Genomic DNA, 24,472 nt, shown 5'->3' with positions numbered 1-24,472 from the left:
TCACATTCATTATGTTCTCAAAGTATCTGAATCAGTAATGCATAGGCTGCTACAGTGTGAGCAGAGGTGAGGCAGGGCTTGGCAAAAAGAAGTTTACACTAAATCCACACTGGCATGCTGAAATTGTAAGTAGGTGGCCTTGTCCTATAAAACAGGAAGAATAAAAGAAAAAAAGGTGGGAGCAAAGTAGACCCGAGCCTAGGTTTTTAAACTGGAGCAAGCTGAGTAGGAAATTAAGGCACAAGACAAGCTAAAATACCACAGTGCAAGCACCATGGAGAGCTCCAGGGGCCGTGAGATGCTCCTCTGAGGTCTCAGCTCAGATCCTCCAGGCCAGCACCACTGTAAATGGAGCTATTTAGTTAAGGGTGAAGGTTTATTGACTATCTGACTATATTCAAAGTCCCATGTCACATTCGTAACTTACAGAATGCTTCTCAACATGTACTTACTAAGTATGAGCTTAATAAATGAGATGAAAACCACTAAACTGCCTAGTGTTGATTCTCTCCCTTAGATTCCCCTAAGATGGGCTAATGGTATTCAGCAAGAATTCATTTAAGTGTTCTAGCTACATTATGCTGAGTAAAACCATATATTATCTTATTTAACCACAATTTTATATATTATCTTATATAACCCTACTGCAGTCAAAGATGATTTTTCTAGAACCATAAAAAAACAGAGGCTCAAAGAAACTATTACTTATCTAAGTCCTGACATCAAGCTCAATGCTGTTTCTATAGTACCTAAGTTTATGCATAGTAGTTTCATATAATCTCTGGGTAGAACTTGTCCCTATGACACAGAAGACAATAATATTGTTCAACTATTTGTTTGCTGTTCTCCATTTCTAAGAGTCCCTTCAGATAGGAGCAGTCAGCTTAGGTGAGTATTGGTAAACTCCACTATGGAAAAAGGAAATTTTAATTTTTGGTATTCTCTAATTTGGTAGTGTGAATGCTCCCATCATGTCTGATTTCTAGCTCGCAACATGAAGTCACTGAACATAATCAGGAAAGGAAGTATATAATCAATTTTCCATGAGTCACTGAGTCATTGTGAGCCATCTCCAGCACACCATCAGGCCATAAGTCTAATCAATGATTTATAACGAGAGCAAAGTGTGCCTCTTCTTGGAAGAGACAGAAGTAACATAAATCCTTTCTTATTTATCCCATATATATTCCCCCTGGCTTTCACCTTATGTAAGTGACTAACAGGCCTCTATGTTCTAAATTGTAGTGGGTTCCTCAGTTTTTATAAAACACAGCAACTTGTTAAACGCTATAGGACATGCATTATTAATGAGAAATTAACCTCCTTGTGGTAAGCCAGCAAAAATTTCTCCTAGCACTAAATATGAGACCTGTCCTGTTATAAATTGAAATAAAATCTGACTGACAGTGTCAGTTTTTATAGCTTTTTCTATGGAGTTGCAATGTTTTATACAATAGTAAACCTCCCTACAGGTAAAAAGCAAAAAAATTATGAATAACTACATTAAAATAAAGATAAACATATATTTTACTTATATTCAAGAGAATAAGTAGTTTTACTAATTGATCTACCCATAGTTAAAATGTCTCATAAACATTTTTAATTTTAAAGCAAAGAAAAATAATAAAAACAATGGTATAAAATTTCAAAACAAGATTGTAGCAGAGTAACAATGGTTAGTACATTGCATCTTGTTATTTTCAAAGTAGCTACTCAGATTATAAGACTTAGGCATGAAAAACTGATCAAGCAATATAGCCATAAATCTTTCTTTCAATGAGTTAATAGCAATTAGATATTTCATTTAATTATGACAATATTAAGTAGCTGTTATTGTCCTTCACTTTATTCAACACTTCTAAGGTCAAAGAGATGCTAAGTAATGGATATTAAATTCAAACAGACATCCATCTCCTTTCTAAGTATTTGCTCTTAAATGACACATCATTCTTTTCAAAATTAAAAAATATGAGCACTAAAAGCAACTATATACTGAGAACCTACTGTAATCCAGGCATTGTACAAGTCACAACAAAATAATAATGCCACCCAGATTTAAATGTGATGATAAGGAGAGAAATGTATCACAGAATAAAATAAATTATATTTAAATATACATACACACATATGCCCATATTTACATATATATTTACACATGTCGAAGTTTATCTCTACCCAGTTAAACAAATATCTTTTCTAAATAGAAGCATTCTTTTTAATTAATGATCTGATACTGACAAACCATTGCCAAAATAACTGGATATTTTCCAGGAAACATCCACTATAAAGCATTCAATGGACCCAAAACATTGAATTAATGCCATACTTAATCCATTAATACTGTACTACACCTGGTGTAGTCTACCAGTGTAGTCAAAAGAGTCATCAGGTAAGAATAATTGGAAGACAGCACAATAACATTCCTGTGTGGTCTTTGAAACTCAAGGTGGATTTAATTATGATTCCTAAACAAGCTGGTGCTAGTTGAGTACGATTTATAAACTATTCTTGTTCTGCAGAAAATGGATTAGTGTACTTTGACAACCAATACAACCACCTAAAACCAAAATATTTCTACTAGTCTCTAAATCGCAATATAATCACATGTTTTTCTGTACTTGGGAGATTATCTAAAGATGGTTCATCCAAATTTACTTAATGGAAACATACCCCAAGGGATGTGCTAAATCACATGATCACACTGATAATCCTGGACTAATAGAAACATTTAGTATTAACTATACCCATTATTTAGTATCTTTGCAGGGAGTTTCCCTTAAGGAACAGAAGATGAAAATTGGCCCAGAGAGTTTCTGTGGTTAAACACAAATACTCTCTCTATAGCTATAGCTGCTTGAATGGAAAATTCATATTGCTTCACAGCAATAAGATCCAGGATTTGTAGCTTCCCTACAAATGGAAATTTAGGGCTATAAAACAAACGTCTGCTTTTCATAAAATTTTAGGTTGCTTTCAGTCATTTTTTAGCATAATTTACCTACATCACAGGCAACCTAAAATGTTTTGAGTTGCTAAAATGATTACACAAATGAGTTGACTCATTGTCTCTGTTTTGTGAAAGTTCCCTCATATGTCACAGTAAAGTATTTGCTGGAGAAACCACAAAATAAAAGAAATACCACTTCCCATAACATTTAAATCATGGACACATTAAACTGTTCTGTGTATTGGATCACCTGCAGGAAACTCAATGCATATTTTGCCTGCTTCCCTAGACGTCCTCAGCATAAATGTATTAATTTTCATTCATAAATATTTATATGGTTCTTTCCTAGACAGTGTGGTATCTACTAGTGACAAAATCTAGTCTATAATAAATTGGGAAGAGAAAATTTGCACAGAAATAAAAATAGTACAAAGGAGAAATTAATCCAAAAGGGGAATATAGAAAATTCTCAATAGAAAGTCAAAGGAAGAAGAAGATTTTAGAGAAAGGAGAATCTCACTTGCCTGGAAGGAAGTATTGCCATTTGAGCCTAACCCTGCATAGTCACAAGTTAGACTGAAAGGTAAGTCATTTTAGGAAGAAGGAGCCACTTGGGGAAAAGTGTGCTGCATAAGAGTGGAGGAGAGAGGACCAGCGCACAGTTGTATTTGACTAAAGTAAAAGGCAGGTGGTGGGACATGAGTAGAAAGATTGACTGACACTCAATTCAATGATCTTTCCATGATGTGCTCAGCTCCATTAGTAGCTAGACTGTTCTCCATAACTGGGATAACAACAATTGCTTCAAGTTCAAGGGGAAAAGAAAAGCTTTATTAATCCTTCTGATAGAGCAGACATTTTCCACATAGCAGAGTGCATGGGATATAATTCTCAGGATACACTATCTAATCTCAGACATTTCTCTTCACAAGAAAGTACACGTGTAAAACATTTATCATTCACTAGTCATCCAAAAGGGAGACCCAATGTCAGCAGCGGTATTTATGGCTGTACACTCAGCTCGATTTTCTTTGCATCAGCCAGATAGATTCTTTCAATGTTCCACACAGGCATAAAAATGTTTATTGTTTTTAAGTTGCACTGTCATGCTCCTCCTTTGTTTAACTGTTGTTACCACCAATTTTATACTAGAAATGATGTAAACCAACAGTGGAGAGATGTAGATATAACTTAAGATAACATTCTAATAGACACAGTGTCATTTTATTATTCCCTTAGTTATAGGAAACTGAGCTTAGAAACGTGTCTAAACAGAGTTTTCATTGCTTCATCAATTTATTACCACTCTCCTTACCCAGAGGCTAAACCTCAATTACTTCACTGTTCTAATTATCAATTAAATGTGCTTAGTGCCCAGTAAGTACATGGAATATGGCCCAAAGCAGATACTCAGTAAACATTTACTGAATGGATGTCTGAATGAATAAGTGTGTCAGGTGCAAAGCAAAACAACAGTCATGCAACACCTCCTCCAGGCAAGAGTTTTACTAGAGGAAATACCACTGGTAGCAATTCAAATGACCTGAAAATGGGTTCAAGTACCTTACAATACATTACTAGTAATATAGAAGAATGATATAGTATCACTGTGTATATTTCATAATCAATTACGGATAACTTGATATCACTAATCAGAGAGCAAGAAGACTACCTCTGTGGACAGCTAGCTCAGGACACTGCTGACGTAGGTCATGTTTCAACTTTGCAGAATGAAGAGACTCAACACTTCTTATATTTATTCCTATTTGGTCATGGAAAGTTAGAATCAACAGCAGTATTTTGGGCAAGTTTATCAAAATAATTGAAACGTCAAATTTAGCCAAATATATTGGACATATCATAGCAGGAAAATACTCCATCACTGCCACCGTGTACAAGGAACTACATGACTAAAACGGGCATATAGGATCACACTTGGTCCATTCATTAAGAAATTCCCAGATTTATTTTTCACCTATTCTCCTATCTTGTATTATCCATCTCCAAAAAATCCATACTACAGTTTCCGTTTTTCATCTTTATGGGGCTTAGAGTTCTGAAAATAAGTAACTGATATCTTAAAACTTAAACAGGATAATGTCAACTGTCATTCTTTAAAAGCATGAAACTAGTCCTTGGATTTCTATGGTATATCACTCCCACATGTTTTTGCAGTATTTTTGGATTTTGAATCATGGTAGAATAAATTTCTTTTCTTATACAGGAAGGCCAATTTAATGAAAGAGAAAAGAATATATGTAGTATCTTCATTTAGGTCCTCCCAGGAATCTAGCACAAGGTGTTTACTTGGGAGATGTAAGGATGCTGATAGACAGAGAGGAAGTAATACAGGAAAACAAGCAGGGCCAATAAAGGGTGAACTTTTAAGATTGCTTCTATGGTGAGCATCTGGAACTTATTCCTTCAGGAACTGAAAGCTGCTCCTGAGAGGCATTAATTCCTCAGCAGAACAGCTTTCTCCTGTTCTGGAAAAAAAAAGAAAAAGAAAAAAGAAAAAAAAAAAAAAAAAACACCTCCCAGATATAGAAATGTAGAAACAGGAGCTGGAAAAAGACCAAAACACACTGAAAAGTCTGAGAAATATGCGCAAGTCACTCAGAGCACCTTCTGTACCGGGTCATCCATACAATTTGCAGTAAAATTAAATCTCTGATTTATGATATCTGAATTTTGCATTTTTATGCTTTCCATTCTTCCTCTATACTACCGACATAGGATTCTTTCATAGACTGACTATATACCCTTAAGGGAATTCAAGGACACTAATACCATTTGTTTTGAAGTGAACAATGAATCCACTAAGTAACAGCAGCCAATAGAACTTGAGCACTTGCTCTCTCATGAATACTATGGTAAGTTTCAATCTTATTTAATTCTCAGCCCTACTTAATAAGTAAAGGACTTCTGTCCCCACATGATAGAGGAGGAAAGCAGGGCACAGAGAAATTCTGTTCCCAAGAAAATACAGCTTTTAAGATTGAGATTCGCACCCACACAGTTCCACCCCAGAGACTCTGGCTACATCCATTATTGTCTCTTGGCTCCATCTCTGATGATTTTGGAAGCAAGGGATGGATAATAAAATCAACCTACAGATTTAATGATAGGAAAACTATCCAAGAATTCCAAACATTTTTATGTGGCATCAATAACACTCATGGTCATCAAAACTTAACACTACCAAATTCATGTGATCGAGACACCTCCTACACATGAACTACATACATGGCTTTTTATTGAAATTGTTCTCCATGACTGCAGTAGATATGAACTATTGTATATTCTTCATAAACATGCCAACATAAAAATAAAATAATAAACAGACTTTGTGAAATAATACCTTCACTGTCCACATTCCAGCCTCTGGCTCTTTTACATTCACCACTTTGGCAGAGTTATGGATATTTAGTAGTTCATTCAGGCCAAATCCTTTTTTTATCAGCTTCCCTGAAAGATAAACATAAAGGTAACAAGTATAATCTTTCTCCTGGTTAAATATATTGACTAATTGAAGGTTATAAAAAGCTAAGTCTCCAGGCTGGGGATTTAGCTCAGCAGCACAGTGCCTGCCTGGCAAGCACAAGGTTGTGAGTTCGAGTCCTGGTACCAGAAGAAAAACAAACAAACAAACAATAAATAAATAAATAAAAAGCTAAGCATCTGATCAGGCTTCAAATAATGGAAACAGTTTTTATTCAAGTGTGTTTCACACTAACCCAAAAAGTGCTTATTCTCTATTCTTTGGCTAAAATAACAGGTACTTTGTTTCTGCTATACATTACCTGGCAAACAGTTGTTTCCATAGCTTAAAATATTGTTTTATTTAGATCTAAAAATATGCTTAATTGTAAGGTTTCTGAGCACTGGAACTTAAAAAAAATTCCCATTTATCATGCCAATTTAATGGTAAAATAAGAATAACAATTGACAAACTGTAATCATATTTCTGAAGCAAGCCTAGATAACAATTACTATGCTACCAAGGAGTTGTGCGCAGTCACTAGAGGAATTGAGATTAAAGCGATGGCAGCACAGTGAACCAGTATGAATTTCTTCTTGGCAGTCACTCAAGGTATTACTAACGTGAGAGCCCTGGACGTATCTTTAAACAAAGAGCAAAACTTTAAAACAGTTTTCCATGAAGTACAGGGGAAGGGTTTATCTGTCCTAGGAATTATTAAAAGAGGCAGTGTAGTGAAGTAGCCTGATACCACACCCTACTGACCTGAGATTTATCTACAATATCTAATACTTGGAAGTTACAGAAAAATAGCAAATTTGGAATTCAGTCATAGTTTATGGACTACTTCTATAGTTATATAAACAAGTTGCAAGTACACTATGTTTCAATAAAAAAGGTTGCAATAATTGTATGTCTAATGATTTTAAATTAGTACAAACAATGCAATGGATAAAAATGCTTGTAAGTATGTAGATCATAGACAATGCATGTCTTCCCTGAGCCTCATGGATGCTCTTACAGTGGATATGACCTCAACAGGTAAGTCCATTAATGTGGCCAAACCTACGGGAGTCTTGAAAAAAGAGGCTTATTTTATACATTTCAATGTATTTGCTAGTGTGGATGCAGCCTCTGAGGACAAATGCACATGCTCCTTCTTTTGTTTGTTTTCTTCTAGAAAATAAAGAAAGCTAGTTACCTCCCTCTTTATTAGTAATATTTACAAAGAGAAAAATATTTTTAAAAATTACAATGCCATGTTGGAAATAAAAGCATTTCACAAATTACCACTAGGCAAAAAACATTTCTAAATGCAATTAAGAAAAATGAGATTTACGTTATGCTTAGGTTGTTCTTCAGTGTAAGTCTTATAATTATCAACCAGCAGCAGAATCAAGGAAACCATATGGCTATAAAATATAGTAATTGAAAGGACAAACTAATTAAAACATTCCCCTGCTAATAATATAAAATTGCTCTTTAACAACTTTATTCTGTAAAATTATACCTTTTAAAGAAAATGATTCAGTAGAAAATAAGAGAGTTGTTTTAGAAGCAATTTTTTAGTGTGATTCAGCTACATGAATTATATTTTCCAGTATAAATTACTGTGAAATATCTGACATAAAGATGAAAAATAAAATTTCATGATCGATTTAAATATCCTTTTGTATAATTTACCTAAAATTAACTTAATCTATTTTGTTTAAATAGAAGTTCTAGCTTTCTGAATCTTAGGTTAATTCAACAATACTTAGGAATAAAAGACATTCGCTTTTTTCACATCTTCTCTAGTCATTTCTGAATTTATTAAATATACTTATAAAGCTAGCATTAATTTGTGTAACAGGTTCCCCCTCCCCCATTGTTTTTATACTTTAGAATGTAGTGTTTGATTTATCTCACCTAAAGGATTGCGAACCTCAATCACTGGAGAAGGGCCACTCAGAGACACAGTGACCTCTTTGAGGCTGGGATCAAAAGGAATTCTCCAAGTATTCACAGCCTGTTCCAAGTGATCTGTTGATAAGAGGTGAACTTTGGAGGCCTGCACTGCTTCTTCTACCCACTTTAACACCTGAAAGAGAAAGGAAAATGTGGTAGCTGAAAGCATTTACAGTCCATACTGTGGTTATTTCAGGTGCTTTGGTTAATAACATGACTCACATGCTTCCTGCAGCACGGGGAGGTTTGCTTCAGCCATTGGGGAACACAGAACTTTTCTTACCTTCAGTTGTAGATTCAGAATAAACTGCTGGCTTAACCCATGCTCAAATTTTCCATCTTTGAATAATACTACAGTGCCCAAACAGCAGTAAAGTGAGACATGTAAAGTTATTTTCTGTATCTCAAGAGACATAAAAAGAACCCATAAAAAGCATATTAGTGTCAATATTGTGAGATCCCTTTTCCTCCGTTTTTTCTTCCTGGATTTTATTTCTTCTTACAGGAAACCTCTAGACACCCACTTGGCAGAATACCAAAACTAATTTCAGGATGTTAATTGCTGTATTGAAGTAGATTGTAATTGTTGTACTATTTTATATTATGGTATATAAACTATTGGAAAACAATTGCAATGTCAACAGAATAATTATTTTTTTCTGATAAAATGAATAAATAAAAAATATAGGAATATTTAAAGAGAATAGAAAAACGTTTCAGATTGGAACTGCTTTAAGTCATTCATTCTAGAAAAACAGTCTTTAGGAAAATATGGAGAAACTGAGTTACAGGCTGGCCATGGTGGCCCATACCTGTAATCCTAGCACTCAGGAGGTTGAGGCAGGTGGATCTTTGCGAGTTCAAGACCAGCCTGGGCTACAAAGTGAGCTCGCAGCCAGGCTGAACTGCATAGCAAGACCCTGTCTCAAAAAGAAATAATAAAATTTTTAAAAATAAGAAACTGAGTTACAAAAAGGTATAAAAAACAAAATCTACCTCATCAGTCTCTATTATACCTAATTACTTCATATCCTTCAAGACTGTTCATACATCCTACAAGACTGTTTCATTTGTAATGATCTATTTTATAGTTAGGCAAAACAGCTAAACAAGCTAGATAGTAAGCAACAGTCAAGCTATTAAAAATAATCAAAAACATTTTTTAAATTTTAGTAGTAGTTAACTAATCAAGCAACAAATAGTATATAATATCTTTATTTTCTACGAAAAGCATCCTTTACCCTTTCTTTCCTTTTTTTTCTCTTCAAGAACAAGCTAATATATATTATCATATAATTAATAATATGAGTCAATTATGTTCATAATAAATATTTATTGTTTGAAATACTCTTCTGGGTACTAAATTTTGAGGTGCATATTTTACTCAATATTTTGTACCCTTTCTTTGAGCCAGTATTTATTGAATTTGAGTTTTTAGTACGTGATATTGTTTTTCATACTTTACTCGAGGGTCAAAATTTACTTTGATTTCCTTGTATATCTAAAAGTAAGTAGAATGACCTACAAATAATAAAAGTGTGAGATAGGTACTATACCACTAAACTTGGTCATAATGACAGTAATGATATCCTTCAATAAAAGAATGTAATGGGGATTCCTAAGACAAAGAATGTTATTGAAATAATAAATGTAAAATGTTATCACAGTACTGCCACATAGAAGGCATTAAAATATTAGCTCCCTCTGTCCCCAAATGTATTTCCTCCTCTTCCTTTCTTGTTTCAGCAGTAGCTTTCACAGACCACGTAAATCATCTGGCTATAAAAAGCACAAAAGATTTCTGTAAATGGAAAAAAGGAGAAGCAAATTCATGCTGGAGAGGATTTGATCTAGTAACAAAGACAGAGGTAACACAGATGCATTAGAAACAGGAATGCCTCCATTGGACTGCACTAAAGGGCTGAGATAAAAAGATAAACCAAAGAAAAGGATGAAAACAAAAAAGAAAAGGATGGAAACTTGTGTTAGGAGCAGAGAAGAAGTGGTCATGATGTCAGGCTCTGACATTTGGATTTTTCATAACGATCCCAATGAAAAGTACTGAAGGGTTTTAAGTATAGGAATGAGACACTTAAAGTGATATATGATAAAGATAAACTTGTAGAGTTACCATAAATGAACAGAAAACCAATACCTATTACATCTAATTACCTCATAAATCAAATTATATATTTCCTCAAGATTTACCTTCATGATTGCCTGGATTTTTCATACGAAATAAAGTATATATCAATGCAACTGCATAAAAAAGCAAATGCTATTATTCAAAAGTGGGTTTTAAGTTTTTTATCATGTTTAAAGATAAAGGTTCTGCTCATGAAATCTGTCCACATAGCAACAGAGACCAGACTGATGATATCTAGTATTTGACCAAGTATGGAACATGTATCTTAATAATCAGAGTAGACATTTTTATGTCAGCATAAAATATAGCTATAAGGGTCTGCCTAACTCAGAAAATGTAAAGGATTGACTTCAGGTCTGGGAATGGCTTTGACAAATTTAACTGGTAATAAATAACTTTGAGGATAAGTCTGATAGAGAGACCAAAATGGGCAAAAGGCAAAGGGAAACTGAGCAAACGGACAGAGCATTTACTTTAGGGCAAAATATATAATATGGTCACAAATGATTCTCAATTGAAAAAAGTGGAAAACACACTAGAAAACAAGGACCACTAAGAACTGAATCTCAAGCTTAATAGTATAGTGAAATATCATTAAGTACACATGAAGTGCAGACAATTTTTTAATTAATCTTCTGAAACTTTACAGTATATCTTGGGGGGTTCCTCAAATACATCTTTCCTTCAAATACCATGTAAAGAGATTGTAACTTGTAACACATCACTAAAACTCTACCCTGTTCTCTATTAGGTAGAGAGGAAAATCACCAGGTTTTAAGCTTCTTAGGAAATGGAAGCCTGCCTCATTTAGTTGCATTTTCAAAAGGCAAGTGTGTTTAAATGCTATAGAATATAAGCGGTCATTAGTTTATTTTTAATATTGTTTGCAATTCATCAACATTTATGAAGCTTTCACAAAGAGATTACCATGTATCATAACAGTACTTGCTGAGAAAGATAAAGAACAGACTTCTGTCAGGAGTCTCAAATCATTTTTTTATCCACTCATAAGAAGAATCAAATTGAAAACAGATGCAATTCATTTTATTAAAAAACACACATACTACCAACAGATGAATAAGAGTAGATCACTGCGAGCTACACGATGCAACATAACTGAGGATTTTGCTGCTTAGGTTCCCAGATTTTTTTTAAATCTTTGATTGCTTAACTATGTAAAATGTTCTCATGAGATTGGAAATGATCTATTAAATGGCAAGAAATGAAACTAGAATAATATGAGAGCCAACGGATTGCACCTTTTCATCAACAAGAACAACAATTTTGTAAAAAAGCCTTTGCCACTTGGGAACCGTTTACAGTACATTAAGTTTTAATGTGGAAATCATTCTGAAACAATCTGTAGCAGTTTATAGGAACGAAGGACCTTTGAGATCACCTAATCCAGCCCCTTAATTTGATAGATGAGGAAACTGACATTTGAAGTGAGTTCCTGTATTTTTTAAACCTAAGGACTGATTCTGGCTCAAGAGCTACATTTTTAACAAACCCCTTATGTTCTTAAAGATGCTCTTGTAGTTTAAAGATGTTATAGCTTATGTAGTGATCAATACTTAAAAACAATTTCATGTATCTATGTAATTCTGAAAGGAGATACAACTATTGTTTTAAGGTACAAAACTGTACACATTATCATGCAGGATAAAATAGGGTACTATTACATAAGAATGGAAGTTACTTTCTGCATATAGCCTGTAAAACAGAACCTGGAAATAGCTTTCTTTACAGCAGGGACTTAATAATCTAATGAACTATGTCCAAATGAGTTTTTCCAGGTCATGCTTTGTTTTCTTGGTGGGAAGGGGAAATGTGATAAAGTGTTCAATAGTTATGTGCTTATCAGTACTGTTGTGTCAGAGAAAGAGATATACTAAGAAAGGAAAAGAGACATGGAGAGGGAAGGAAGATAATTATATTTATATATAAGATCTTTACACCCAGAGTTAAGAACAGGCAAGAGGTAGCATTTTGGTTCTCAGTTCATTTGTGACAGTCTGCTCAGCAATGAAGTATCAATATTAGAGTGGAATAAGGTTCAAGCCTGGATGCATGGTCTTAAATCAGGTCATCAGGCTATATTTAACTCTTATTTGTTTAATTGGTTGTTTCGCTTGCAGTTTAAAAATGCAGAGGTAAAATTTCTGAAATTAAGGCAGTGTTTTGTAAAGATGTATGTTTCTCAGTAACATGGATAAAGATTTTTCAAGCTGAATAGCAGCAGAAACTTGGTTAGATGTGACTTCATCTATCTAATTAGTGGAGCTTACTCTGAAGAAAACTTGTGTAATATAACCATTAGTACCAGCATGAAAATTTACAGTCTTTATTATATGCTAGATACTTCTACAAGGTTTACATTGCTGTTTTCAAAAGCCTTTTGGCCAAAGTACATAAGCACAATTATCTCCATTTCCCAGATAAATAAGTCACGAATGCCAAGGTTCATAAGTCACACGACTAGCAAGAAGAGAACTTTTGCCTTTTGGTCCTAATAATCTTGTCTTTCACATTCTGTTTACCAAATTATCATTAGGGAAAATACGACAGTTTTTAAGAGTGAATCCCAGAATCAACAGGTAAAATAAAATCAACCTATTTTAAAAGAAAAATGGCATGCAAAATATTATAATTGAATTTCCTGTATTACTTTCTTCACTCTTTGCACAGTCAGTTATAAAGGCTGAATGACAACAACATTAAGGCAGTGTTTTGTAAAGATATATGCTTCTCAGTAACATGGATAAAGATTTTTCAAGCTGAATGGTAGCATTCAAGTCTTCAAATCTATATTTTACTAGATCTGAGGAAGTCTTGGTATATTTCAAACGTGATCACTCTGCGGTAAATCCTGCACGATAGCACCGGCAGGCTTCACTCACCTCATACCTGGCTAGCACAGGCATGGCTCTCTGGACAACCAGGAGAGCCTTTGGGTCTGCGTTCAAGTTTATTCCTACTCTATACTACAGCACACAGCATATAATTCAGGATTTTCTTTGAAATCACTACATATTTATTGAATATCCAGGTGGAATTGAGAAGCAGGTATTCAAAGATACAGCTCTACAGTTCAGTTGAGCTGTTTAGGTCAGAAACATAAACAATATTAAAGCCCTGAAGCTCCCCTGGTAGCCTCTCAAGCAAGAAATTAGACAAAGGAGGACATACAGTGCCTGTGAAAATAAATTTAGATGTCAGTATCTAAGGGCTCAGAGTAGACCCTTGGAGCAAGATTCCCCTGGTTGTAATTCCACACAATTCCCAAATGAATTGTTCTCCTTGTACATGTGCATATGGATAATTAATGCACTAATTACAGACTTGTGGCAAATAGATTTCTCACTGCATGTGAATGAGTTGATATTCTGACTCTAGACAACACTGCTGTGAGTTTGTTAATTTGAGTCTCTTCCTAAGGGTGGATCCACTTAAGAGTGTTGACAAATCCAACACCATAGCTTCCAGACCTTAGCAAACCCATCAAAGAAATATTTCCATCTGAGATCGCCTGAGAGGGGCTTCTCCAAATAATATTCATTTATACTACTCTTTGTATTTTGTGTGCCTATTTCATTTGGAAAATTCTACAAACAAGTGTGACTGATGAATAACTGCATAGTTCACAAATGTTCATGGCGAAGCTGTGTAAAATAAGAAATAATGTATAGGTTATAAAATTTTTTTTAAAAAGATTCTGGTCAAAGTAAAATTTTAACCCATTTCATACAGAGAATATGGGTTAGGAAGATTTAACAGCTGGAGCTGCATTAAAAATTTGTGGTGATGCCTATGGACTGTGATTATATTAAGAAGTAGGGGTATCTACTATATAGGGGGTGAATTTCATGATAAGCAAAATATATATCAATAAAGATTTTTTTAAAAAAGAAATTTGGAGTGAATAGGGACTCTAAAGTGGACCAATGAAAAGAAAGACCCTCAACTTCAACTTAGTGAGTACCCAAAACAGCTATAAAACTACCACACCGTGGTCATGATGAAAGTTTTATAATGCACAACAGCTAAAAAAATACAAGAACACTTCAGGCATTTTTAAAGGCTGAAGTCATTCCTGCTAGCTATTTAAAATGTCAAACTGTATTTTATTAATTCATCTTCATAAAATTCTTGTGTGTCACAACTTCAATGTGTTATAAAGGATAGAGAAAATTTAGCTTGCCAAAAATATGCTTTATTTAAAACAACAACGACACAGAAAATTGACTATCATGCAACCATTCATGTCTCCCATCAAATATTTTTTGTTTGCCTGATTTTTGCTTGTTTGTTCCATGCATTTTTCTTCCACTGAATACTCTTCTATTTTAGAGTAACCAAATCTCTGTGAGTTCAGTTGTCCCATTTTTAACTCACTCTGGTTTTAAAAGAAAAGAATTTGAAAGAACATGTAAATACGTGCACTGATAGACATACAAGGAGGCATGTGTCTGTACACAGGTAAACACATAAACATATATGCCCATTAGAGTCTCACTCCTGGCTACCCTGCACCCAAGAAAACTCCAAACTACACTCAGGCACTGAGCTCTGTGCCATTCAGCCACTAAAAGGAGTTCTTTGTATCTTTGGTGTGATTTTGTGTTGATTTTAAAGGGAAGTTACTAGGATCTCATGGTAATCTCCATATTTCCAATAGTCTCCTAAGAACTAAGCATGTTATCAAAAAGCAAAGAGCTTTAAGAAGTCTACATTCAAATGTCACATCTTGGAGGTTCGAGTACATTTGCTACATAATTGAACTGGAGGATTTTAAAGGTCTCAGCATTTCAGAAGTTCTGTGAGGCAATAATGATAGTAGCAACATATGCTTCGAGAGTCAATAAGAGGTGCTATCGCTGTGCACTAAAATAGTTCAAAACACTTCATGGAGTTTGTAAAAAATACAACATTATAGCCAAATGTGATGGTACACACTTGCAATCCTCAGCACTCTGGGAGACTGAAGTAGGATTTTAAGTTCAAGCCCAGCCTGAGTAATTTGGCAAGACCCTGTCTCAAAATAAAAAGGGGCTGCAAATGTAGCTCAGTGGGACAGCCCCGAGTCCAATCCCCAGTGCTGGAAAAGAAAAAAAAAAAAAGTAGCATTATACAGCTTTTAAAATTTGGCACCATGCATAAAAATCTCACTATCACTAACTCTTTCCAGATTCTTTCTAATCTTTAAAAAATACTCTTCAATTTATATAACAACTTGGATTTTACTGGTACCATTAGCAATAATATAGGTGAATATTCAGCAGTTGCCAAACATCTTTAGTGAATTATAGCAAAACTTTGTTAACTCCCATAACTAAATCATCACTTCAGAGATGGCCATTGGAAACAACTCTACAATGCTTAGACTTTCTAAAGGGAGAAAAGAAAAGTGAAAACAAGAATATAGATTCATAAAGTAAATAAAAGCAATGAATAAAAACAGACCAAGTCAGATACCATGCCATACCAAAGGCAATCTGAAAACAGAGATTGAAAAATAAAAGTGAAACAGAAACAGGAGGAAATTTTTCAAAGGGTTGAAGAGAAGAGAAGGAAAAAAAAAACGATAAAACATCTGACCCATAACCTATTAGAATCTTTGGAATAAATACTGTTTCTATTTGTTGTAAACTTAATTAATCATAGCATATTGTAACCTGAGGAAAAAATGAAACTGATTCATGGCCTGAAATGGGGTTTTTATAGTAAACCAATAAACATTTAAGTACAGTTATTTTACCAGATAGCAGAGCCCATGCTAGATACAGAAAGGTGACAGAGGATGTTCTAGTCTAGAGCAGTATACAAAGCAAGAGTCAATCATAGCACACACCTATTTGGTATTTACTACCAGAAGTGAGAGTAATATCCCCTCTCATTTTCCACTAACAAATGGTGTTTGTGAGCAGGAGGGTAGTTCTGGATATCTGCAAAGCAACAGAGATACCTCAGCAGAAAAATAACCAAACACAGGTGTTTTACCAAATACCTCCAATTCAAGGAGTAACCCAGGGAGGAGCTCTCTTTAAGAAAACTAACACAAAATTCCAAATATAAAAGTAAGTACAAAAATAATTACCTTGAATGAGAAGATAGTTCACAGACATTTCAAATCGCTAAAAGATGGCAAATACTACCAATGTCCTAAAATCTGGAAATTAATAATTTTATTACTATTACCTGATAAGAATCTATGACAGTTAATTATCCCTGCAAACTTTTAGCTCTGTACTACTTGAATGTCTGTTCCTTCAGCAAAAGAAATAATATTTTCTGTCAAAAAAATAGAAAAATAATTTAGCATTTTCTCTAATAGTACGAGAATTTTTTAACATTCTTATCTAGGAAGCATGGAAACCTTCAACTCTACTGCTAGCAACTTGGATTCCAAAAAATTAGCCAAGCTCACTCCAGTGTCACTAGACTTAAAGGGACTTGTGCCAGAGGGGAAGTCGGAGTCTTAATAAATCACACTTTAAATATCTTACTCCACCTCAGTTTTTAACTCTTTGAATACATAGGAGTCCAGGCAAAAGAGAGGCCCTGGGATTTAAGTTTAGTTACCTTCACTGTAAACTTGCTTTCACTCTTATCTTTTGGTTGACAATTAGGACCTCCTTGCCCACGTACCACACCAACAAAATGGCTACAATCAACATCAGACTTTTCTTGCCGCCTGAAACCAGTCAATAGTCACTATCTTCTTTGTTCAAGTAGCAGCTGGAAATCCAGTCACATTGGTGGCCTCTTGTTAATGACCAAGGAGCAAGTTAAGTAATTATCATCTGATTCTACTGATGTTCTAAAATGAACTAAAGTAGGTATGTAGAATTATACAGTCAGGCACCATGCACTGTCTTGTCAATAGAACATTTGCTTTGAAGTTCCTCTCTTAGGAAAAATTTAAATCTGGTTTTTTAAATACAGCACCTACAAAACCATGCTAGAACCAGACTCACTGAGACCCTGACCATCCTCCAAAGTTCCCACAAGCAAAGATCTAGTTCCTCTGATGTATGTGAGACTCTTGTTAAAACAGCTGTTTTTCTATTTAAAAGAATAAATGTCCTTATATTTTAATTGGCACTGTTACTTTTTCATTCAGCAAATTTCTGAGCCTTCATTCCTCTTCACACCACAGACAGGATGGTTCTGATCTCCTGACTCTGGAAGTAACTGAACGAAAAATGCAGGCTCTTCTCTCAGCCGCCTAATCGCTCCCACATGGGTGATAATGTGATGCACCTTAGTAAATCCATTGTTCCAGGATATCCACAAGGAGAGTCACTGCTCATCAATGGTTTTATTTCTTTTGCTTGTTTGTGTGAAATTAACTTGAGGTACCCCAGCTTCCTCCATGTTCTGTCTTTCAATTACCCCCATAAGTGAAAGTCCCCTCCAGCAGAGGAGACCCATCACCCTTCGGGGTAGCGACTATGACTAGGTGTTAGGTCAACAGGAAATGAAGTTCCACATCCTTCCTCGCTTGGAATTCACTTTTGCCATTCATAATATGATTATAATACCCATGGGAGAAACTCCACCTATTTTCCCTATTTTACAAGATCAACCGAAGGGGTAGTTGGAGTGGGCAGATAATTGGTCTCATGAAATCTTTAACATTTATGAAAAGGGAAAAATAAATAAATATGGTCTTGAGTGGGAGAAGGAGTTAAGTGGGAATGGGTTGAATATGAAGAGAGAGCATTCATCTCTTAAGAGCAAGACAGTACTAAGGACAGAGATCCCATGCTACACACATTCACCAGGGACTGAGGGTAGATATACACTTTATGGGCTCATAGTCCAGTGGGGAAGATATGTGCATAAATACTAGCAATATTCTAAGAGACGTCATAAGAAAATATCCATCAATCAGGGATACTGGCACAAGATGGTTGACTGTGGTTTAGCCTATCTATGAAGGAGACCATCCATACTTGAGAGTGAGCAGAAAACAAGCAGGAGTCAATTGAACAAATAAAGGAAGACCATTAGGGACTGAAAAAATATCAAGTTCAAAGGCATGGAAGATACAACATGGCATGTGTTAAGGATGCTAAAGTGCATGAAGCCTGCTATGCATGTGAGGCAGTAAGAGAAGAGGTTAGGCAGAGCTTGGAAGAGCATGGGTGCCCTGGCATGTCATGATTCATGAAAGACCTTTTCCTGAAAGACCTGTAGAAGTCATTGTGGTAAACTAGTTTATGTTTTAGAAGGATTGCACTGGAAGAAATGGAGGATACACTTTTGGAGACAGGACACAGAGGGATCAGCAATGTGGCAATAAAATAGACTAAGGAAAATAATAATAATAAGGAAAAGCCAATGCTATTACAAAGGGAGAAGAGAAACAGATGTCAAAGATATCTTATATTCTACACTGTACAGGTAGTGATTTAAATTAGACATGAAAAAGAAGGAAAATCTAGAATGATATAGGTTTCTAGCTTGGAAACAAAATCAGTGATGATGCCATTTAAGTATGAGCATAAATATTAGAGGAAAGTAGGTTCAAGAGAAACCCCCTTATAAGGTCACTACTTTGGCATTTAAAAGGAAAAGGGTACACTAACACAATATGAATGTATATTTGAAATTTACTTCAATGATAAAATACAGTTATTAAAAATGACCATATTTTCAAATAATGAGAGCAACTTTTAATTTATAATACACCAACAAATTCAAATAGCAGATAAGTGTATTAGTTTTAGACTCCTACACAAGAGTTGGCAACTTCTTCTAGTTCTTATTATATATAAAACGATCAGAAGAATCCAAGTTTCTCTATAAGCTAATACAGTAGTACTAAGATTCAGTTTGACCAATTACAGCATTGAAGAATAAGTTCCCAAGACCCTTGTTTCACTATTTAGTATAAACTAAATGTATTACTTTATGTTTTTATTCTAAAAATTTGCATTGAAATTTATCATAACATAGCAATATGTGCTATGTTGAAAGTAGAGAATAGAGACTCTTGCAGAAGAAAATAAACAACAACTACCCTACTTCCTGCAAGTAATCATCTTCATTATTTTGATTTTTCTTTCCATACGGTATTTGTATTGTGTGTATTACCTGTATGTTTGTGTGTGTTTATGCAAAGACTCCCACTATACATGTAGTTTTCTTCTTTTCTTATTTCAATACATATTTATTAATACTATGTACTCGCCTATCTAGGAAACATTGAGGAAAACAAAAGAGAATAGACAAAGTTTGCATCCAGAAACATATTAAATGAGGCTGTGATAATATACTTAAGGTTATAGTTAAAGGACAAACTGAAATCAGCAATGTATAAATTATGAACTAATCCATGCCCAACCAACCAAGGAAAAAGGCAAACTCTAATGCAGATAGATATTCTTTATGCAATGTCTTGGTTACTTTTCTCTCTTTGCAGACACAAAATACCTGACACCCACAGTTAAGGAAGGGAAGGTTTATTTAGCTCACAGTTTGTGGAAGTTTCAGTCCATACTTGGTTGGCTCCAAGGCAGAGTGGCACACGGCAGAGTGCAACCATTCATGGCAGCGGAAAACAGCAAAAACAACAAGAGCAAAAGGGAGAGGAGCAGCAAGAGCAACCCTCTTTTCCTCCCTTATCTGTATGCAGGCTACCTGCCCCAGGGTAGGGGTAGTACCCACACCAATAATCCCAGCACTGGACCATGAATCATTCACAAATGCTAGAAGCCTGACCCATGACTGCATGAGGCTTTGGGGGTAAGGACATCTCAACACAAACCATAACATGCAGTCACTATAAAAATGGCCTTGCAAATGCTCATGCAGTATGAGATTCTTAATAAGTGATCTATCATCTACTGGTGGAACTCAGCACTTCTGAGCTTCCAGACCACAAAAGAAACAACTGGAAATTCTCGTGGTTCTAAAAACCTATTTCAGTGAACTCGTGGTACATTTCCTAAGACACTGTTTTGTAAATAGGACACTGTGAATAGAGAAGAAAGTAAACCTTTCTTACTTCTGAAACTCGATGATTTTTTATTGTAATTAGCTACACAATCTGTTCAAACTTCTAGAATTAAATATGTGTAAGTCAGCATCTTTGATTTTTAGAGCAATTTAAAAATATAGCTGTAAGACTCAGTAAGAAACCAAGTGTCTTGGCCTAAACGTGAATAGGAAAGAGTACTGGCAGGAAAAGTGACCACAGTGTTTCTCTCAGCAATCACAGAATAGGTAAATGGAATTACAGGATAATTGTCTAATACTTTAAACACACAAATATTTGGAGCATATGCAAAACCAATGAGAACTAATAATTTGTTAAAGATTTAATACACAGATGTCAGACCATGGCTTTCACTTGAAGCATATATAAACAGTGGGACTCAGATGTTTATTTCTAACTATTTGCTCCATAAATTATGCTCCTATTAGCCAAAAATATATAAATGATATTAATCCTAAATGCAAAAATAATAAATGATATTAATCCTAAGTAATAATCAATAAAATACTAATTCAGTTCTCTGTAGCTCCTAGGAACTGACATTATTAATTCTGTAACTAAAATGTTAGGAAAGCCAAACAGATTTCTCTAGAGATTAAAGGGTCAACAGAATCTCACAAAATCAAAACTGACAGTAGTTAAATACCAAGAGCAAGCTAGTCCCAGACAAAGCTCAATATTAAGGAAATACTCAAAATTAGTAATGGCAATAGCTTCAGTAATTATTTGCATGTGAATCCAATAGCTCAATCTAAAGTGCTCATATTTCATACCTTTCAGCGCATTCTGAAGGAAAATCAAAAACTTGGTGGAGGTAATTTTTATCAATACAAATTAAAAATGATACTATATACATTCACTAGAATAGCTACAGTGAAAAAGACAGAAAACACCAAATGTTTGTCTAGATGTGGAACAGTCAAGATTCTTGCTTTCTGCTAGTGGGACTGTAAATTAAAACAGCTTTGGAAAACTTAGGTAGCGTTTGCTAAGCAAACAAACTGTATCCTATAATGAGGTATCCCCAGTCCTAGATATGTAACTTGGCGAAGGTAGCGCATAGTCACAAAAAAACTGTAAGCCCTATGTGTGCAGAGAAGCAGTATTTGAATAGGATAAAAACTGAAAATTACCCAAATATACTTCAAGAGTGGAATGGAAAAACAGGTTGTGGAATGTTTAGAAACTGGAATATTACACATTGATGAGAATGAACAATCTCCAACCATACACCATGACGTGGCTGCATCTCTCAAACAATATTGAACAAAAGAAGTCAGACACTTAAATACACATCTTGTATGTCGTTTACACAAAGGATAAAATTTACCAAACTAACCTGTGGTCAGAATAATGATAATCTTTGGGACAAGAAGGTTGTAAAAAGAAAGATTTCTGAGGTTTTGGTAATGTATTGTTCCCCAATTTGAGCGTTGATTATCCAGAGTACGTTAAAAGTGTTTTAAACTAAATGCTTTGTGTGTACTTTTCTGTAGTATGTAGTACTTCAACTAAAAGTTTAAAATAAAAAACAACTCAGAAAAACACTTTTCTAACTAAGTGTACTTAGTACATTTATTAAATTTAATTTAACAAAAGAAAATTTCACTAATTTCATTCAAGAATTTCAATTATATGCCTGGCATTGTAGGGTATTCAAAAGGAGTACAATGGCGGGAGAGTGGGGGTGGCCTGGGAATTGAACTCAAGACCTTGTGCTTACCAATGAGGTGCTGTGCCGCTGAGCTATAACCCCAGCTATAACCCCAGAAAAAATGAGTACATTTTTTCTTTTTAAAAAAAAAGGATATACATGGTCAAAAAATTTAAAATAATGTTGGGCAATACTCTAGACTCAGAAAAACTATTAGAAACAGTAAGTAATGATATATACAATGACTTTTCAACTCTTAAGATATATGCCATACATTTTTAAATGTACCATTATTTTATGCACTGGTTAGGAAAGAACATTTCAATCAATCTCACCTGCCACTGTGATCATAAAATAAATTTCATATAGGAGACATTAAATGTTGAATTAGAAAAAAAAAACCTGAGGATATAGCACAGTTCAAAGTCCCTGGCTTCAATATCCACTACCCCACCCCAAAAAGAATTTTAGGAAAAAGAAGTGTCTCTTAGACTGAATAGAAAAAATGTGTCAGAAAAGATAGCAACTACTGTAGTCAGAGGAGGAAAGGCTCTGCACGCTACAGTTCTCTAGACGTGTGAGACAAAAGACTGTCCTCAAGGATGGGCAGAAGAAAGCTAGAAGCCGGAGGGTGAGGTTCGTCCTAGGTAAGGGAGCTGGAGAAGCATAAATGCAGAGGCAGCAACATACCAACTCCGTGCAGAGGCGACGGGCGATAGCCTAATTAGAGTGTGGAAAGGTGGATGAGGAAACAGCTGCAGAGGTATCTGGATGGCAAGGTGAGGCCAGATTACAGAGGAGCTGGAATTTTAACAGAAACAATTTGGACAGCATTCAACTGGCAGTCAGGGTCACTTTTTAGAAGGAAGCACAGCATGATGAAAGTGATATTTGAGGAAGTTTATCTTGCTGGCTGGCTGGGGATGGCTGGAAGTAGAGCAGAAAATATTGCAGAAACACAGGTGTGAGGTGATGGAGACTGGGCTGGTGCGCTGACGTGAGAGGAACACACTCCATAAAATTTTCCACACTATATCTTCAAGATACATTCAATAGATAAAGCTATGTTTGACTTCATGAGCACAGTTTCCAAAAAGAAACTGCATGTCCTTTTTTTTTAAATTTAAAGTTGGAAATTTATACATATTTTTATATTTAAATATAATACATCTTGTGAAAGTAACCTTTGAATGAAACCCTCAACTTTTTCAAAGAAAATTCTAGTTTATCAAGTTTGTTGAGACATAAATTTCACGAACACCTCACTAAAGAATCTCTTGGGTATTTATCAATCTAACTATGAATGCTGGATGTTACTTTTTAATCAGCTGAAGCATGACTATGAGTCACCACGCAGGTACGCAGTTGGGGTTCCTCTGCTCTCTCGCTCTCTCTCTCCCTCTCTGCTCAGACCCTTAAACACGTCAATTCTTCACACTAACATTATTAGAATGATTGGTAAAGTGCATTTCCCAGTGAAAAGGGGAAAAATCTGTGCTGTCATCACCCTTGACTTATGCAAATGATGATTATCTACCTTCAGGCAAAATTTCAGGGAAAAGTAAATATTTAGGCATTTTGTAAATTTAAAAGGTAGATTCCAGATAAGCGATGCCTTATAGAATGACTATAAAGGTATAAAGAGGCTACATTCAAATTAAACTTGATATCATATGTACATTATGAAAAATTCCCTGACCCTACCCTGTTATGGAAAGTATAGTATTACTGACACCAGAAAAGAGAGAATTGAAATCTACTTTTCTTAGGAAATTTTATGAATTACACAGCAGAAGACTGGCCATTGTCTTTCCTTTATTCAAAGCAGAGAATATAAAAGGGGATATAGTTTGTCTAACATTGAGAAAGAGAATTACCTATTCATCTAAAATTGTCAAATCTGTAGCATTACAGACTACACTTGTGTTCATGAGTCTCAGTAACAGAGCAATAGCCCTAACAATTCTAACTTAGAAAAGTGAAAATAGGAATGTAGTCTTACAACACTGAGAGTATAATTCAATTAAACTGGCAGTTCAGACCAAAAAAAAAAAAAAAAATACACTTTGTAAAATTGGTCACAGTTTAAAAGCAATAAAATAAATTTTAATATAAAAACAATAAAGACTATAATTTTAGAAAAAATAGCATCTTGTTACCTTCCATGCTTTAATTATGTCCATAATAATGCTCAACTAGTACAGTTATAAAGTGTTTAATAATTTTCAAACTATATAATCATGGTCTTTTCAAAAAGCATAGTAACTGAAGGTTACAGTAGGATATGCTGC

At 34.8% G+C, this 24,472-nt stretch overlaps 1 protein-coding gene across 1 annotated transcript in view; it reads right to left on the bottom strand.

Moving 5' to 3' along the window:
* Hmcn1 (hemicentin 1) overlaps nt 1-24,472 on the bottom strand; it is a 393,676-nt gene that overhangs the window by 246,415 nt on the left and 122,789 nt on the right. The window contains exons 5-6 of the mRNA XM_005375081.2: nt 8,337-8,508; nt 6,309-6,415 (exon numbers count right to left, since the gene is read on the bottom strand). Of these exons, the coding sequence (XP_005375138.1) occupies nt 6,309-6,415; nt 8,337-8,508 (279 nt within the window). The remainder of the gene's footprint in view (nt 1-6,308; nt 6,416-8,336; nt 8,509-24,472) is intronic.

Source organism: Chinchilla lanigera, unplaced genomic scaffold (assembly GCF_000276665.1).
Source record: "Chinchilla lanigera isolate Chin_1 unplaced genomic scaffold, ChiLan1.0 scaffold00005, whole genome shotgun sequence".
In the NCBI taxonomy this organism is placed as follows: Eukaryota; Metazoa; Chordata; class Mammalia; order Rodentia; family Chinchillidae; genus Chinchilla; species Chinchilla lanigera.
The sequence above is the reverse complement of the archived record's forward strand: the minus strand, read 5'-3'. Positions and strand labels throughout refer to the sequence as shown.